Below are 19,759 nucleotides of genomic sequence, written 5' to 3' on the forward strand. Positions count from 1 at the left end.
GCCACTAATTTGACATATTTTCTTTGATCAAGATGTATATTGAATTTGTCACGTTGTGTTAGTGAGCTCACAGCCCGTGTCAAACATTTTGAGCGATCTATTAAACACATTCAAGTAATTAAAGCACAGAGAAGCTGAAATTCTGCTTTGCAAAAGGTAGCAAATATGAATAATGCATGGTTGTGTAAACTGTATTTATTAGGATCACTGAATAGTTAATCAGTTGGTGTGAATTAATATGATTGGTGTGAAGTGTGTTTCAAATCGGAAAGCAAATCTTCTCATAAGGGTTACCTGATGTATATGTTTCATTTCTACCATCCAGCATCTTCAAAAGCCTTCGCTGATTTACAGCGCAGTTTAACACTAACCATGATCTAGACAGAAAGGCAATCAAGCTCCTGCTATGTTCTGACCATCTACAAATGTAGACTTGAAATGTTGGAAATTAAATGAACTTCACAGAGGCTCAACCTATTTCTAGCAGGAGCGGAGGCGGTTATAGACTGAAACGGTGTGCGAAGATTTAATTGCTGACACCACATTACAGGAACATTATGGGCAGTGAAATGATTCAATGAGGCAGCCTAAGGGACATTTAAAAGAAAATGAAGGCATAGTGATCACCATGATTGCTTAGAGTAATTTCACACAAGGTATACTAAATTTACCAAACGTATTTAATAATGAAACTTTCTGAGCTGAGCTCATCAGTATAACAAAATAACAATGTAACAAAAAAACCAACAACAAAAAAATCATAAAGACAAAGAAACAGACACAGGTGGGAAAATCAATTAAGACTTTAATTTGTTTTAAGTTTACTATAGGACTTTAACGTGGATAGTTGACAGAGTTTACATAAATTACTTAATAAATATATCAGTGAACATATCTGATCAAACACTTAATATATTTTCTTTTTGTTGGTTGGTTGATTGGTCATTTATTTATTTAGACATGTGGCTTAAAAGAAACAATAGTTGTGTTTTGTAGGGATAACTCATTTGAGAGCCAACAATATCCAGCTGCACAAATGCTGTGATTCTCCAGCACCTGTCTGCATACTGAACTCAGGGCAATATATTTGATTATCAAACACATTGTCCTATTTACACATACACTTTCACATATAAGACTGGGACAGAATAAAGAGTCACTTTCTTTGAACATTTAAATGTGCTGTATCCCTGTTGTAGTAATGCATAAAAGCAACTAGCAGTCAAAAGGTCAAATGTCTGTAAACAACAATGGTAGACAATGTTATATGGGTCCCATTAAGAAAATTTAAACAGTAGCAGTTGAAAGATTCCTTTTTTAACTTTGCACAGTGTTGTTTGGGCAGGCTGATCAATCAGTACAAAAGCCTTTAGATTTTCCAACTTAATTACGTTAGGCTTTTTAAAAACACATTTTCTCAAAAGTTCCTAACCTAATTTATGGTTTCAATCTTGCTGAAGGTGCATATTGGCGTCAGACCAGCATTATTGTGCACTGTATTGGTGCTTAAAGGTAGCTTGAGTTATTCTGTCCTAAAATCGAAAAAGGATCTGTTGTTAGGCCAATGCTTTTGGGTTAACATCAGTGCTATGATGCACTAGTTCAGACAAAGCAGATCATAATTTGATCCTAAATGGAAAAATGTACACCAGTATAAACAGAAACAAGTGCATTTGGATGCTTTAGGCACCTCATTTATGTTTCATTGAAATTGTAGATACAGAACATGCTGGCACGTGTGTATGCGCCAACACAAACACACACACACACACACACAAACACACACACACACAGAGATAAAGCAGCCAAGAGAAGCGTGCTCACACATACAGGGAGCGCATACACTTCCCTGTAAATACACACAGATTGTTTGAAGCTCCCGCTGCTCCACACAGTTGCCACATGCCGACAGTTTGTCTGGCGCTGAAGCAAGAGGCAAATCAACGGGGAAACCCGCTTTTTTGTATAATTTATTATTTATTTATTTTATTTTTAAAGCTTTTATAAAAATACAAGTCATTGTGAAAGTGTGGCGTTTGTGCACATGCTCTTTGTGGCTCTTTCTGAACAAGTTACCAAAGCATATCTCTTTTCCGTTTCCCTCTTTCTCTCGACATTGCGTGGAGTAGAGGTTAGCAGTCAACACCAGTCAGACCTGTTTGGTCATATCAGTTGACAGAGATGGATGGATGCAAAAACGAAGGAACGAATGAGAGGATGAGGGGTCGCCTCTCGAGGGTACACGATTTGAAAGGTGGTTAATTTCCAATCATGCATCCAATTAGCCACACACACATGCAGACACACACTACGCCCCTTCCTCACCATTGCTCCACCATCAGGTCGAGGACCCTGTTGACGTTCAGGTCTGAGTCAAGGCCAAAGTCGTTCTCTAAAAATGGGGCGGTGGGGGGCGTTAGCGGGTGTAGGCCAGAGGTCAAGGTCTCCAGCCAATCAGCAGGGTCAAAAACAAGAACCTCTGACCTTCTTTTCCTGGACAGAGAGCTGGATGGTGGAGTGGTGCAGATGGGGGGAGGAGGAAGAGGAGTTGGGGTTGAACTGAGGGGTGGAGCATTGTTAGGTGAGGGAGGAAGCTCTAAAAGAAGCGAAGAGCACAGAGGAGAGGAAAGAAAGTTGTCTTCTTTTTGGCGCTTGGTGAGCTGTGATTGGTCAGGCTGTGGGGCAGGGGAGGAGCCTGAGAGGATGGTGGTGGCTGATTGGACGTCTGTGATGAGTGAGGAGTTAACTGAAAGATAAGGAGTTCAACACAGGCATGTCAGTATGTCCGGCCACCCTAAAATGTCATCTTGAAAATGTATTGTTTTTTGCCATTGGTAAGCAACATCTTTGCTTCCTCTCTCCTGAAATGTTTCAACCACCACTGATTAAAATTTCACTCACCTGAACAACCAATAGTCTCGTCCAAAATGTCATCTATGGATTGAGTAGGGTCCATCTTAAATGGTGAGAGAAAGAGTAGACAGGAAGTCGAACGCTTAGTGCTCATTGTTGATGAACAGCAATCAATACATCAATAGTTGCATAACATAGGTAATTGTGAGAGAGCAGACAGCACACAAACTCAAAAACCCTCACCTGCACTCTTTGAATAGCCTCCTGTAGTTCCTCTTCCAAACTCCGGACAGTGGGCGATGGCTGTGCTGGACTAGCAGTGATTTGCATAGGCAAATCAAAGTCTTGACCAATTACATCACAAAGCTGACAGCAGTTCGCCTAATATTAGGAAAAAATACAAAGAATGTAATTAATTTCAATAGTGAAATATATATCTGTGCATGTTTTTTTGTTTTTTTGTGTGTGTGTCTAATATTACCCACATTTATTTAAACTACGAAATACCTCAATACATCAAGAAGCAATTTAAAAGGATAGTTCACCCAAAAATGCTCACCCTCATGTCGTTCCAAACCCATAAAACTTGCGTTCATCTTAGGAACGCAAATGAAGATATTTTAATAGCTCATATTTTTAGATCAAACATGCTGCGTAACATACAGGAATGAACCTCATTGGTTGTCGCACGTCAAGCAAGGATGCTTGAGCTTCCATTTATCATTATTGATGTGTGCGTTGATGAATGTTTATGTGTGAATAAAAGCCTAAATTCAATCTGTTCAGCGTATAAAGTGTCTCTTCAGAAAATTTGGACTAAACCATTAGTTTAGATTAGTTTTACAATCTCTATATAAACTTTTTGAGGTGTCAAAGTGGTAGTTGCGTAGCTGTCAATGGAGGAACAGAACTCGCTCCGATTTCATTAAAAATATCTTCATTTGTGTTCCGAAGTTGAATGGGTTTAGAACGATATGAGGGTGAGCAATTAATGACAGAATTGACATTTTTGGGTGAATTAACCCTTTAATGGTGCAGTAGTATGTCACAGTACTGTCTTACTAGTATGTCCCTGCTTGTCTTACTAAATATTCAAAGTACGTACTTTTCCATCACCAGTGCAGTACGTAAAGAGCAGTTCCTGTCCGCCTGTGTCTGGTTTCCCTCTGGTGCATCCTGGCTCCTGTTGCAGGAACGAATGAAGGGAATTTCCACACAGCTGGAAAAAAAACAGAAGGAATGAAATAGTACATTGAATGCTTAAAGTACTTATGACTAAATAGATTCACCCCCCCCAAAAAAGAATAAAAAAAATCGCCAATCTATCTATAAATTACAGAAACGTCTGTCTGTCTGTCAGTGTGTCTGTATGTCTGTTATTCGCATATCTCTCGGACCGTTAGTCCGATGGATTTCAAACTTGACAGGTGTCTTGCTACGGGCACAAGTAAGTGCAGTGCCAAGTTTGACGTTGTTTGGATTACAAATGCAAAAGATATCGGTAAATATATCGGTAAAAGAAGCACTTAGAAGGTTGTGGTTTAAAAATAAACATTCTGACATTAGGGGGTTGTGGTTTAAAAATAAACATTCTGACATAAACACTGTCAGCTACACTGTTTACTTCTGAATATTATATTTTATTCAAGGCCATCATTTGTAGTAACCTATTCACAAACTGTTTGCTCAAGCGTAGCATTTTTTCAGAGTTCACTGTGTAGCCTGCTCCCTGAATCGTCGAGTTCACTGTGTAGCCTGCTCCCTGAATCGATTTCACTATGTAGCCTGCTCCCTGAATCGAGTTCACTATGTAGCCTGCTCCCTGAATCGTCGAGTTCACTGTGTAGCCTGCTCCCTGAATCGTCGAGTTCACTGTGTAGCCTGCTCCCTGAATCGTCGCGCTTATTCATTTGTGGATGTTAACTGAATCTGTAAGTCACCTACGCTGTTTACTTCTGTATATTATATCTATCTATAAATTACGGGAACGTCTTTCTGTGTGTGTGTGTGTGTGTGTGTGTGTGTGTGTGTGTGTGTGTGTGTGTGTCTGTGTTATTTGCATATCTCTCGAACCGTTAGTCCGATGGATTTCAAACTTGACAGGTGTCTCGCTACGGGCATGAGTAAGTGCAGTGCCAAGTTTGATGTTGTTTGGATTAGAAATGCAAAAGATATCGCTAAATATATATCGGTAAAAGAAGCACACACTGGCTTTTGCCGCTAGTTGTAGTTTAATTGTAGTTCAATTTTACATATTTATTGTAGGTCATTATGTCAGTATCAGTATTTGCTTTCTACCATGCACAAATAAAAATGTCACTGAACTTTTGCTGTGTAATTGTAACAATGAGCACTCAAATACACCAAACCAACAATTACTAAAAACACACACAAAAACAGATTTTGCACGGGCACTTTGCACTGCTCCCTGAATCGACGCGCTTATTCATTCGTGGATGTTAACTGAATTTGTAAGTCAGCTATGCTGTTTACTTCTGAATATTATATTTCATTCTGGTGCGCTTAATGTTATCGCTACTGTGTAATATTAGCCTATGCTATTCACCAACTAAACATATCTTATTCAATGCGTTCACAGTCTCTTTCACGAGCATCCTTTGTAGTGGCCTATTCACAAACTGTTTGCTCAAGCAAAGCGTTTTATCGGAGTTCACTGTGTGCTTTCTACCATGCACAAAATAAAAATGTCACTGAACTTTTGCTGTGTAATTGTAACAATGAGCACTCAAACACACCAAACCAACAATTACTAAAAACACACACAAAAACTGCATTTACACGGGCATTTTGCACTAGTATTAGGAAATGCCACCAATGTCCAAAAAATCCACCTATATCAATCATCCATACTCACTTGAGAGTCCTTTGCTACTTCTCTGGGTCTGCTCCTCAACCTCTCTCTCATTTCCAGCTCCACACTAAGTTCATCTACTGGCTGGCCTGGCCTCCACGTGGGACCAGAGGGCATTGGAGAAGAGGATGTATGTAAGGTAGGACTGGAGCCAGCAGAAGAAGGAGAAGTGAGGTAACTGTCACCAGCTATACTTTGCTCCGCTAAACCCGAAGGGTGGATGTACATTGGAACAGACTTGGTAGAGGTGTTTACACTGGAAGGGATTTGGTTGAGTGCAGCAGGGTGGGAGGGTTCTAGTGTGGCCCCTAGCTGGCAAAGTGGGCCAGGGGTTAACGGCGGACGCGGCATCTGGAAAGGACGGAGTCTTTCTAGTAGTGCCGGCTTAGTGCCGGAAACTGGGAGTCCACGTTTCCGCAACTGCTGACGAAGAACTGACACCTGAGAAGAAGGAATACAGTCAATGTTCTATACAAAGCTTGTTCAAACAAACAGTTTATGAAGACCAGATAATCTAGAGCAAGGGTGTCCAAACCTACTTCTGGAGGGCCACTGTCCTGCAGAGTTTACCTCCAACCCTAATCAACCACACAAGAACCAGGTCATCAAGGTGTTCATGATTACTTGAAAATAATAATTAGGTGTGGTGGAGAAGGATTGGAACTGAAGTCTGCAGGAAGTATTCCTCCAAGAGCAGGATTGGACACCTGCTCACCTGGATCTAGAGTGAGTAATCTTAGCCAATGATATTCCTACCGTTAGGTCATCAAGGTTTGAGGGGAGTAACTCTGCCTGGTGGATGGGACTTGTATCAGGAGTAGAGGGGTTTGTTGAAGAAGTTCCAGACTGAGGGGAACTTTGAGGTGTAGTTCCAGAAATCTTCGAATGGTTCTCACTATTAGTTAGATGTATAGTATAGGTATATAAGTAATTGTTTCCTGATTGCTATTCAGATCACAGAGTAGAATCTTTTAAGCTGGGTTTGCACTGTACGATTTCTACGCTAGCTATGATTTTGCTCTCTGAGACAAATTTTAGGTATCACAAACGATTTCTCCTCATAGGGTAAAACCATCAGTCTTAGATCACATAGTGCTGGCTTACACTACACAACTTAAATTCAGACTTTTGCCCCAATTTTGCAGTTGGGGCAAGTTGATGCTAGTTGCCGTGGGTCAGAGCCAGTGTACACATTTTAGGAGCTTACAGAGTTGACAGATTTCACATTGTGTATGATGGTTACAGCCATCTAGTCTGAGGATTTCAAACCCCCACTCCACCGACCCAATTTGGTCAGTGGCTGCTCTGATTGTACAGTCTAACATAAAAAAATGATCTTGCCCAGTGTGCCATGGCTTTTACTCAAGATGACTGTAAAAATCGTGCAGCGTGCTCCCGGCTTTAGTTGTACAAATCATGGTCTTTTTCATGGGTGCTTTATTTGGAGGTTTACCTGTTTGTCACAGTGAGCTGTTGTTGCTGGTTAAGAATTTGTAGTTGTAAGTACACTTGCTGTTGTTGCAAGAGGTGGGAGTAAGAGGAATCAGTGGCCGGAGCCTGACTGTTGTTATTCTTTTGCGAAACATTTCCGGCTCCGTTTCCAGTCCCAGTCCTTTGATCTGGGGGAATGTACTGATGGTATTTCAGCTTCCTCATTTTAGGTTTGGAATCGCGAGGCTTTCGTGGGCGTGGAGGGCGGGATGAAGTTAAGGACCCACCCAGAATGGAATGAGAAGATGGAGCTGGAGGTTGTGCTGTCTTGAGGCATACAGAAAAAGAATGTGAGTACTAGAACTTGGAAAAATGACATGAGCAAGTGGATGGGTAAATAATGAATGATGAAATGGGACGAGTAAAACAAATCATTATTTCAAATCTATGTGTGAATGCTTACCTTTGGCAGCAGTGGTGGTGTCTGGGAGGGCATGTACATCCCTTTGGGTCTCCCAGTTGTTGATATGGAGTTTGACCCCGTTACTGTCATGGTCATTGGTTGGCTGATGCACTCGGTTGCCGGGAGCAATGCCAATCTGCACTGTTTTGAGAAGATGAGTTGATATTGGTGAAAATTCTGAGCAACTATCGTCCAGCCATTTAACCTGAACCTAAAGGTAGAATTTGCGTAATTTTTGCACCACTAGTGGTACGAAATAGAATATGTTCTCCCTCAGCTGTTTTCCATCAAACACGGCAAACAGATTGCAACCAATATCACCACATTGGTTCACCCACTGTTGCAATGTTTGGGTGGTAGGGATTAGGGCTGAACGATTAATCGCAATAAAACCGCACGTGATTTGAAAAAGGCTGCGATTATTTTATGCGCAGCTTGTCAGTGGAGTGCGGCTGATTGGTAGTAAATACTGCCCCATTTGAACGCCAGAGGGCGCTCTCATGCAAACACGATAAATATGCCCCGCCGCAGAAGTACAATACTGCGCATCATTCCAGGAAATCCCTATCGCTGTAGCTGAATAAACAGAAGATTGAAATGCTTTGATTAAACATGACTTAAAAATACACGACTGCCTTTTTCTGTGTAAGAAGGCACATCATCTCACAGAAGGATGCTCAACTGTCGTTATGAAGTGAGTTTGGAGTAAATGCATGTATTAAATGTTGTCTGTTGTTGGACAAGAGGTTCATAAATGCTTCTCATGTTTTGGAAAGATGTTTGTTGTTTTTTTCAAATGCACGTTATAAGTGACTCAAACTCACAGTGCTTTCAGATGGAGCAGCGTTTACAGAGCCGTACATCAATGACAAGCTGCGCATGAAAAATATAATCGCAGCCTTTGCGATTTTAAAATCGTGATAAGCCATCTCGATTTAAGTGTGATTACATGTAAAGTGCGATTAATCGTTCAGCCCTAGTAGGGATGCTCAAATGAACAGAGAAATATTTTGATAGCTCCACAGTTCTCGCAAAATGACACACTTCATCTTTAAACTGAAAAAGGGCAAAACGTCTAATATTGGGTGTTTTACACCTCTTATACCTGTACATTGTTTGGGCTGATCGGCGTAGCAATAGGTGACGCATCACTTGGTGATTGGTCACCTCCTTGCCCAGGTGATGATGAGAAGCCAGGAGATTGGTGCATCCCGAGTTGCTCGGGAGATGCAGAGGCAGAAGAGGAGTTGTCATCTTCAAAGACATCTGATGGCAAAGAAGCAGCTGAGGCAGAAGAAATGGTGATGTGTGAAGCTTTTCTGCAACAATTCTGGGTATAAGTTAAATGTCATGTGGAAATGTGAAACTAATAGATAGTAATGCAAGTTTTGTTTACACATCTACACCTTGTCAGAATGTATCTTTTTTTCAGAATCAATTTTATAATTTTCTTTATTTAGACAGGATAGTTGAAGAGTTGGCAGGAAGAGAGAGACGGAATGGGATTGGAGAGGTCCACAAGCCAAGGATTCGAACTTGGGTCACCCAAGGTGCAACCAAGCTACATGTCGAAGCACTGCCGGCTATTGGCACAAATATAATTATCATTAATACACTAGGTACACTATAAACTTATAAATATAACTGAAATAATTGAAACTTTACCTGTAATAGCAATGCACAAAACATTTTTTCAATGTTTTATGTTTTATGTGATTTGTACTTCATTTGGTATGATTAAAAAAAATAAAAATAAAATTGGAAGTCTCTAAGTCAACTGATCTGATCAGGGCTGCTGTTATGAACAATTTGGTCTACCCGCTGAATCAAGTCTGCCTAAGAGCGAATTCCATTAGCTGAAAAAAACTTTTAAATGGTATTTTATGGTATGGGACTATGGTATTTTATGATGTATGTACCATATGAACTGTTATTATGCCCATTAAAATTAATATATAATAATATATAACCTGAAGCTATATATTGAGATTTTTTTAGTTGGTTATGTTGTACAAGCTAACCACTTAGCATACAAGCTTAGCATATCGCTAACCGATTAGCCTTCTTGCTTAGCCTGTACCCTAAAATGTTCCACTTTATGTTTTTTTTTATATTGTCTCTTTTGCATAAGTTTAACATCTGACTGGTGTTTTTTACTGTACATATATGCACATATATAATGCTATGAGTGTCATCCACACAAATTGCTGATGCCAATAATTGTGTAAGTATTCATTATAGCTTTCCCTCTTTAGTCACAAAAAATTATTTGTTAAAGGGTTAGTTCTCGTCGCTTGATAAACTTAAGGTTGAGCCACTGTAGTCTCTTGGACTATTTTAACGATGTCTTTACTAACTTTTCTGGGCTGGCAGATATCAAATTACCTTGCAGCCTATGAAGAAGTGAGCCAGCTCTCAGATTTCTTCAATCTTAATTTGTGTTCCGAAGATGAACGAAAGTCTTACGGGGTTGGAACAACATGAGGGTGAGTAATTACTGACAGAATTTTCAATTTTGGGTGAACTAACCCTTTAATCACAAAACACTATGAGAAATATGATCTCAATTACATGTTATTCAATTACTCAATTATATAAGAGAGTATTTGTTTGTGTGTGAGTGTTTGTCTATGACTCTATAAAATATTTAGTTTGAGTTTATGCTATTTTGTGAGGCATCAGTTTCAGTTATTTTCAATGACTCACTGTTCTCTAGAGGCAGAATATGCCTCTGCAGGAGTTCAAGTGGTTCAGGCCGACTCTGAATTTTCTCACTCAGATCCTCAGCCAGACGAGCCTTCTTCTGCCTGTGAGCTCCACTATAACTCCTGTCTGTGAGCGAGAGACAATACGAAGAGAGAAAGTGAAAACAAGAAACGAGTGAATCAGAGAGAGAACAAAATGAATAGTGAAAGATGGGGAATGTAAATGGAAGATCAATTGCTCTGCTTTATAATACAAGAGGAGAAGAGGAATATTTTAAAGACAGATATGAATGATTTTTCACAAAAGAATTTGTTGTTGGGTAATCCAATTCAGGCATTCAGAAAGCTACTGATAATAAGTGCAGTACAGAAGGACCTTCAGCTGAATGATTTGCAAACACAAAGAGCTGTTTGATGAATGGGCACCGATGGATATGTGAATGGCTAATGGACAAACCGCTCATTCCAGCTTTAAGGTTACACCTTTGTATAGTTCTGGTATTGGCTATAACTGAAGGTCATGGAATATTGGAAAACTCTCAATGGCATCACCTGGTGCAGTTTGAGCAGTCAGACCACTAGGGGGCGACTTCTGAATGGCACCATCTTCTGTCTGACGCTGCATTGGGAAACAGCCCAGTCAAATCAACATCAGAAAACATCAACAAGTACTGTAAACCTTTATTTCTCCAATAGTTCATGAAAGATAGCACATGGGTGAAGTTTCTGAAAAGAACTAATTGTTTGCTTTTGGTGGTAACATTCTCCTGTAAGACTACATTTTCCCTCCTGACAGTAATTATCTTGAACCAGCTGCTGTTTACTGTCTTACAAAACATAATTAACTGTGCTAACAGTGTTTCACGGCTAATACTAATAGTTTGCGACAGTAACTAGACATGTGATTACAAACATTAAATTATGCTAAAGAGGTTGAAGACCAACTCATGTCAGTTATCAGACCGTTTTTGGCATCACTGAGTACTTTGCTTATCTACACTGGCACCCTGTTTCACATCAGTCTGTTTTCATATAAACCAAAGGCATACACATACTGCTGCTGGAGTGTGTCAAGCGTGGAAGCCATTAGATCCGACCATAGTTTTAGTTTGGAACTTCTCCCTCAAATTAACTTTGAAAAGGTTTCAGTTGCATAATCAGCTATTTCATGGAAACATATATTTTAGTTTTGTTTGCTGCTAGTCTATATTTGCCAATTTCTCCTGAAACATAGATAAATAATGGCTCACCAAACCACTGCTGACTTCTTTCTCCCCAACTTTATCAGAGACAGAGGCCTTTGTACCTATAGAGCACAGAGAAATTAAGAATGAATAAAAAGACAAGCTGTTATAAAGCTATTATTTAGAATTGAAATGCATAAAGAAAGCAGTCCAGCTGGTTTGAAAAGTGTGAATCAAATATGTTATGATTGTCCTGCCCCATAAGGGGAAATTTCATTGACTTCCTGTGGCCAAACACAATGATCAAAATTCATAAAGACAAAGACTCACCAGACTCTGCATTAAGTTCATTCTGCTGTCTGCGGTTCTGTATTCTCAACTGCAGGACTGAAAAACATATACTTGTTTTTTATTATGCAATAAAAATAATATCTACAATGCTTTATTTAAAATAAAGTCTCTGTGTTTCAGAAAACTTTTATGCCTGAGTTTGCTTCCTTGAGGAATGTGCAGTGTTATCCTGTGGATCATATAGCTCAATTTATGACTGTAAGCCCAGCATATTACAAGTAAATTTCACCACTCGGTTGATCATAAATGAGTTAGATATGAAATAGGCACTGCAAACATACACTGTTCCCTAACCTAGTCAAACATGCAATCACTGTTTGTGGCACTTAAAAGAAGGTCTGCACAAACGAACATGCTGGAACGAGCAGGTGAATTACAGCTAGGCCAGAGGTGGGAGGAGTTGCTTGTCCCATGATGCACCTCTGTGCTGAGTTTTGAGATCTGAGAGTGGACGTGAGAGGAAGGGGGTAACTATTTATCCCTCTGAATGTCTATTTCTGTATCCTTCCCATCCCCCATCCAGCTGTCTCTCTCTCTCTCTCTCTCGCTCGCTGTCTGTCTTTCGCTCCGCTCTCTCGCTGTCAATCGTGCTAAGTAAATTCTTCCTTTTTACTTTACTCTGAAAGAGAATTGCTGAGTGGCGTCAAGCCAAATCAGGTTGGAATTCTGGGATTAAAAATGTACTGAGTGCCACTGCAACTTATAGTAATGACGATAACTGGTGTGCTCTGATCACATAATGGCAGAGATGCATAATGATAGTTCAAGTTTTGTTCACTACTAACTAAGCCGCTGATATTACTATTATATGCCTGAAAATCAGCACATATAAAAAAAAACACTTTCTAATTCACTGTATAATGACAGGTTAGAATTAAATTAGTTTGTTTTCTTACAATAAATAAAGTAATATAAGGTCTCTATTACATATTCTACTATATATATAGAGAGAGAGAGACATTCACACAGATAACTTTCCTCTGTACAAAATAAATAAATAAAAAGTTTTTAAAAGGTTTTAGGATTAAATCATTCTCAAATCATCAGTGAAGCAATAGAGGGACAAACATCAACTTTTCACTCGAACCGTTAACAGTTAATCAGTGTTTGATCCCAACATTTCAATATTGTGTAAAGCCATAGTGTGCAGGAATAAGAGCATTAATATGTCGTTATGTACTACCCGTCCCTAGCATCTTTCAGCAGTTCCTTTCTGTAGAATTTCTCTGCATTAAACAGCCCTACTGTTGTGGTTGACTGGTGCACTTTTACTCCATTCTCAGCTACTGAACTCTTTCAAAGTGATTGTTGGCTTCTCTAAATATCCTTCTTGTTTGTGCAGAAAGTTTAGCGGTTGACCTTTTCTAGGCAGCATCTGGGCAGTTTAATGAAGCCTCCTTCCTGATAATTGAGCCAAAAGTGCCCTCTGAGACATCCAAACACTTGGATATGGTTTTGTACCCTTGTGCATTTGTTTTACATTATCTCTGACATCTTTGAAATGGTCTTTACTCTTCATTTTTACAGCTTGTCGTTAAGATTCACAACCTGAATAATATCTTTTTTCTTTTTTTTTTTATGTAGTAATTTTAATAAGGTAATTGTGTTATCATTAGGTTTTTCATTCAGACCTGAAAGAAGAAAAATTGAAGGCTGCTATGTGTAGAATCAGATTTAGTTTTCTTTCTTTTTTTTGTTTTTGGTGGAGCCTAAGGCTGCCACAGAGACCAGTGTTATTTCTCAGGACACCAATTTCACTGATATCTGTCAGATTAGCAGTGTGGTATTAAAAAAAAGGAACAAACAATCAAGTAAAATTTTAAATGAAATCTAATTTTAAAAACAAGCTTCAGTGTTTAGAAACAAACAACAGAGGGAAAGAGTTCAATATATATCTTTGATATTTACTTTTAATAAGAAGTCTATATCATATTACATCTTTGGAATCTGGTTTTGTAAAAAAAAATTGTAAAATGTGAAACAATATCATTATTTAAAATAATACAAGATCCCTCCATGACTAATTCAATATTGCATATTAAACTAGATAAACTAAACTAGAAAAAAACTAGATCAATCACCTGGTAGCCTAAGCAATTATGAAAAAAGAGACATATTTGTTGCCTATGTAATAATTTAAATATAAAAATTTCATAAACATAGACTAAATTCATATATATTTCCCTATGTTCACCCTCACATTAGATCAGCCAAAAAAAAATAAAAAATCCAGATTACTTTGGTTTTGTTTTTGCTCATTTATTGCTGGAGCATTAAGACTATAATTTAATAGTCAATGAGAAATAAAAGACAATTTTGTTATAAATCTTAAACGTTCTTACATTGTTTTCCAAATGTATTTGATACATTTACCCTTTGTTTACACTGTGACTCAGGATTTGACAGAGGGGCAGCCATCTTTCTCACAACACAACACAACACAACACAACACAACACAACACAACACAACACAACACAACACAACACAACACAACACAGCATATCCAAGGTCACAGCTGATCCAAGGGTCAGTACCAGAGCAAGACAAGGTTCTTCGCATTCTCTTTGCTGTCTATACATATGATCCTCCTTTTTTTAAATTACAGTACTTTTTAGGATATTAGCAAAACTGTATACGTTTATCAAGTGTTAATTCAATGCACTTTTGATGGAAGAGTCTTGTTATTACCAAAGAGTGCTGCTGGACATTTGTCTGAGAATCTTGCCAGCAGGATGTTTAGGGAACCCAAGAAGAGAGGGCACCGCTTTTGAAGGGGTTCCAACCACAGATGGGAACCAACAAAGACAATCTGTCCACTGTCCACATGTCCTTCAGGGAGGACCACACTGCTGGCCCCATTTGTACAATATGGGGAAGTGCGAGAGACCGTGGAACCTCATGAAGATGGTAACATTTCCATAATCTCCACATTTTATAATGTGATGCATTGAGAATGCACAACAGGTTTAAATTGAACTGAATTGAGAATGTTTTTTAAATTCCAATTGTAATGAACTGAAATTCATATAACTCCAATAAGTGTTAAGTTTAAAAAGAAAAGGAAGGTTTGTCAAAAAAACAAGATGGGTTGACTGACTTGTCCGAATGTTTACAGCTTTAAAAAGGTATAGATTAAACACAGTTTTTAGTTACATAAAAATTGTATTCAAGCAAGCACCATCAACTTATGGGGCCTGTTCCATAAAGTGCGGCAAGAAAATTGGGGATTACAGTCCAAAACCTGACTTGAATTAACCAAACAAATCAGTCAGGACTAAAGCGGTTCCATAAAGGACAATTTAAGTTCACGCAATCTCACTAATTTGACCCATGTTCAATGCGTCAAGATCATTTGATGTGCACGTTATGCTTAATTAAGCAGCCCTAAAGGTCGATCATTGATCAAGTCGATCCACTATGGCAAACTATATTTTGTGCTGTTTAATTCATTTTAATGCTTTTTTAATGCATAACTTACATTTCACAGGTATATTCTTCATCTGTAAATGTTAGTACAAATACTGTAATTTTTTTTTTTTTTGGACTGATAGTGGGTAAGTGTCAAATAATGGTATGCAAGAGTGTCATTGGTAATATCATTCTGTTCCTGTCGGTCAGTGTTAAGGCCGGGACACACGAAGCCGATGGCTGGCCTTCGGGCCGTTTTTGAGCGTCGGTCGGCTTATTTTTTTTCGGTGTGGGCTCTAGTCGGACGTTTTTTGGGCCGTCGGTCAGCGAGAGAACTGTGATTGGCTGTTCAGCTTAGCGAACGAGTCAGTGCAGAGGAATAAAAGCGAAAGTGATGAAAGCGGACAAAGAAGTCAAGACGGTACAGACAGAAAGCTGTTTTAATTTTACGTCATCTTACCTGAGCATTCGAAGGCACAAATATTTTCATAATGTATATATATTTCCATGAGCCGACTTGAATGAAGAAAGTGAAATGCGTGATCGATATTTAAAATGGTAAGCAAGCGCTGCTTTGTTTATGGTTTGTATATCTGCAGTCCTAGTTTCGGTTTCCCTTTTTGAAAGACAATTATAGACTATTGATACCTGCTCATATAGAAAAATAATAACTTACACACAGGCGCAGAAAACACATGAGAGTTAACAGTTGCCTGTAGTCCTTTTAGTGTAGTCCAGATTTTTTGGCCGGGACACAGCCGAAGAGAGGCGACAACACAGTTAGCTTTCAACACCGCTAGTTCTTTGACGTCAGCTTGGTGTGTCCCAGGCTTCAGATAAACTCTGCAACAACTTAGCTAAGTCAAAACAAGGCTTAGCCAAATCAACTGACAATGAGTCAGACTAACTGAAAAAAGCCTGGCTTGTTTGGTAAAATTGTTTTATGGAACAGGCCTCTGCTTTGTAAGACCAGCTATATTCACAGAGGTTTGCAAAGCCGCAAAGAGCTTCACTCAGACTCCATCACCAGACCAGCCACTGGGAGCATCATCAGAACTCACATCACCAACCAAAATAGACAGACAGCTACACATGTTGGCTTTCAAAACCAGCTTGGATACAGCCGTGTGAACCTTCCTTTGTTCTTACCTGAACGGAACTTATTGCGGATGAGCAGTGACCTCTCAGACGCCAGCAAGGTCATAATGGAGAGATAGCAGAGGAAGAAGGTGTGGGGGCTTTAAAGAAACGTCTTCCTCCTGCAGGGCAGATACTTATGATGATTTCTTACGCCCTTTCCTCTCCCTGAAGAGAAAGAAAGCAAAGTCACAGGAGGCCTGAACTTCTCTTAGTCGCCATCAAAACGGCAAGGGAAAAACACCAGAGGAATCAGAAGCTAACTGCTATTCTAACAGTATATCAGAGAGAAAGTAAACAGCATTGCTTAAAACACAACAGATTTCCTTCTTTCTATGCAATGAACAGACACTAGTGCTTTCAAGCTTCAAAAAGGAAGCAAAAGCATCAAAAGTGGTTCATACGTCCATGTTCCAAGTCTTCTGCTGCCATACCATAGGTTTGTGTAATAAACAGGACATTTTTCAATTTGTTATTTAAGAGAATCTTGGCATCTACACTAGTGGTCATGGCATGTTCTTATAGAAGTAGAGACTAAACAAATCAGTCTTTTGAGACAGATCTTTTTAATGAATCCGTTAATTTGATTCACAAAACCAGTCTGAATCATTTGTTTATAAATCAGAGATCTGGTTCTTGAGTTTAACTCTCTGACTCACAGCGAGTAACATCTCAGTGGTTTAAAAACATCTTAAATTTCTATCCGTTCCTCACACAAAGCTATCATTTGGTTTGAAAAGACTTGGAGTACAGTGCAAAAGTCATGCAACACTTTTATGGTGCTTTTTAATCCTTTTTAAAGTAATTTTTGAAACTTTAAAAGGTTTGTTCACCTAAAAATAAAAATGCGGTCATCACCCTCATGTCGTACCAAAACCACAAGACCTTCATTCATCTTTGAAAACCACTTGTTTCATATGGATTACTTTTGCAATACCTTTATGAGCTTTTTGATGTGTCAGAGTTTTGGTGGTATACATTAAAAATCAGGTTTATGTGGTTTCATTGAAAATATCTTTATTTGTGCTTTGAAGATGAACAAAAGTTGGGTTTGGAACCACATGAGGGTGAGTAAATGATGACAGAATTTAAATTTCTGGCTGTATTATCCTTTTAAAGCTCCAGACCCCATTGACTGTATTTGCATGTAAAGGAGCTACTAGTACATTAAAAATAAAATTTGTTCTTCTGTGTTTCACAGAAAAAAGTAAGTTATACAGGTTTGAGGTTATACATGAGGTTTTGTGAACAGGTTTTCATTTTTGGATTAACCATATTTTTAAACTATTCCACTGGGAGGAATTTTTGCCCAACTAGCCAAGGCTAAATTGGCTTGTTGGAGCCTATGAAAGTGAGTGTATGTTCAGAGGCTTGAGTTACAGAAATTATTTGTTATTATTTATGTGCCTTAGAGTTGGAGTTCAAGTACCTTTCACTGTACATCTCTCTTTAATGTTAATCAGAATGCACTACCCACTGACTAGAAATACTGAAGCAACAAATTGGCCTTAGATAAAAATCACAAAAACCTCTATTGTCAAACATACACACGCAGATGCCTTCACAAAAGAACACATATATTCACAGATAAATGTATAAACACAATAGCATGAATGAAAATGAATACTCACAGTCAGACTGAACTCCCCCGAGTTTTGTCAAGAGTGGCGTTGAACAGAGATTAAAGTGGAGAGAGAGAGAGATTCTTGTGATTGAGGTGGAAATTGAGGGCAGAACTTGAGGCACGCTAAATCGGGGCAATGCTCAATGACAAGGTTGTTCCGTATCTTCTTTTGCGCCTGCTTGTTCATTCCCTTCCACAGGTGAATCTAGGGAGAAAAGGGCCCTGTGTTTCTTCCTCTTTTCTTCCACGCAGAATTCACCCAGCACACCTCGTTCTCTCTCTCTCTCTCTACCCCCACACAGAGGAGTTGAGCCAACTGTGTTGGGCTATCAAAAGAGCACCCTGACGTCCAGCCCCTGCCCCCTCAGACCCCCCACCCCACACACACACACAGACACAAACACACACACACACACACACATTTGCTGATAAATTCATTGTGGGTGACACTAATGGGTGGGTAACTTGCAGTGTTCCCTATCTCCTCTTTCTCTGTCTGGGGTGACAAGGCCAGACCTTCCCCCACAGGTACCTAAAGGAGCTTGTAAAAGCTGGTGACTTTCAGCGGCACATTATGTACAGTATAAAAGCTACAGACATATGACGCTGCTGGATCAGAAAGGGATGCGGAGAAAGAAACTGTATTTCACTGCATTCATTTTTATTTTAACTCAACTTTTTTTTTATTGGGAAGCTTGACTTTGTGAACTGCATTCCTATTCATGAAAAAGGTCAGTAATGCAGACATGAGGTCTTAAAGGGATAGCACACCCAAAATGACAATTTTGTTATCATTTACTCACTCTCATGTTGTTCCAAACCTGTATGATTTTCTTTCTTCTAATTTCTGGAGATATTTAGAAAAAATGTCCATACAGTTAAAGTCAATGTGGTCCAGTGTTGTTTAGACCCCAATGTTCTTCAAACAACTGATTTAGAACAACATCAGGGTGAGGAAATAATGACAGAATTATCATTTTTGAGTGAACTATAATATACTCTAAAGTCTAAATGATGAATTTGCTCCATCAAAAGTTATGTCCGTATAAATATAGAGATACATAGCATGTAAAACATCACATTAGCCAAGAAGTTCAATTTGAATCCACAAACATGCAAATATGTTTGTCTATGAGTGAGAGACGGGGCCAGGGGAAGAGGAGGGGGTTGGGAAAGGGAGATCATTACTGCACCACCTGTTTGGTGGCTTTGACAGACAGGTTGGTGTGTGCTGCTGTATCAGCAGGTCACAGACAGCCAGCGAGTGAGAGAGAAAGAGAGATACAAGAGCAAAAAAAAGGCAGAACAGTCCAAAACAAGAGTTACAAGTTGAGTACACAACAATTTGTGCGAGACAGACAGAAGAAAGATAGAAGAAATGCACACAAAGTTGAAATCTGTTCACAACAGCATTGAGCAGCTGGTAAAGCCAATATTAGCTATTTTAATAAGAGACATTAGTGTCTCAACCTTGACACTGAATATAACCATACGAACCATTATGAGCATGAAGGTTGTGAATGACAGAATTGGAAAAAAACATGGCCGCTTATTGTGTGACGCACATGCAATTTATGCCATGATGTACTATTGGGGGAAAAGTGATGTAATCACGCTTCCTTCCATTGACCCCCCGAGCCCCCCTTTCGGGAATCCCTCTGTGATTAGAACCTGTTACTGTCCATCTTTGTCTCTCTGTCATCCCTCTAGCTCACCTCAATTAGCTTGTT

The 19,759-nt window shown here is 39.1% G+C and overlaps 2 protein-coding genes across 3 annotated transcripts in view; both read right to left on the reverse strand.

Annotated features, from left to right (window-relative positions):
- Nucleotides 1-19,759, reverse strand: part of ntd5 (ntl-dependent gene 5) — a 74,001-nt gene that overhangs the window by 34,446 nt on the left and 19,796 nt on the right. The gene's annotated exons all lie outside the window — the stretch shown is intronic.
- LOC309483623 (myocardin) lies at nt 788-18,378 on the reverse strand. Of its 2 annotated transcripts, none has more exons than XM_082149532.1 (15): nt 18,037-18,378; nt 16,418-16,573; nt 11,839-11,895; nt 11,575-11,630; nt 10,877-10,943; nt 10,326-10,451; nt 8,725-8,885; nt 7,620-7,760; nt 7,179-7,483; nt 6,482-6,620; nt 5,729-6,166; nt 3,959-4,072; nt 3,097-3,234; nt 2,902-2,956; nt 788-2,746 (listed from the first exon to the last, which is right to left on the reverse strand). In XM_082149532.1, exons 2-15 carry the CDS (start codon nt 16,470-16,472, stop codon nt 2,322-2,324), a joined length of 2,277 nt encoding a protein of 758 aa, XP_082005658.1. In that variant the 5' UTR covers nt 16,473-16,573; nt 18,037-18,378; the 3' UTR covers nt 788-2,321. The 2 variants fall into 2 exon arrangements, with proteins under 2 accessions (XP_082005658.1, XP_082005657.1); XM_082149531.1 differs by having other exon boundaries at nt 8,725-8,903; nt 18,037-18,376.

The sequence above is a fragment of the Leuciscus leuciscus genome (genome assembly GCF_965113295.1).
Source record: "Leuciscus leuciscus genome assembly, chromosome: 20".
NCBI classification, from domain to species: domain Eukaryota; kingdom Metazoa; phylum Chordata; class Actinopteri; order Cypriniformes; family Leuciscidae; genus Leuciscus; species Leuciscus leuciscus.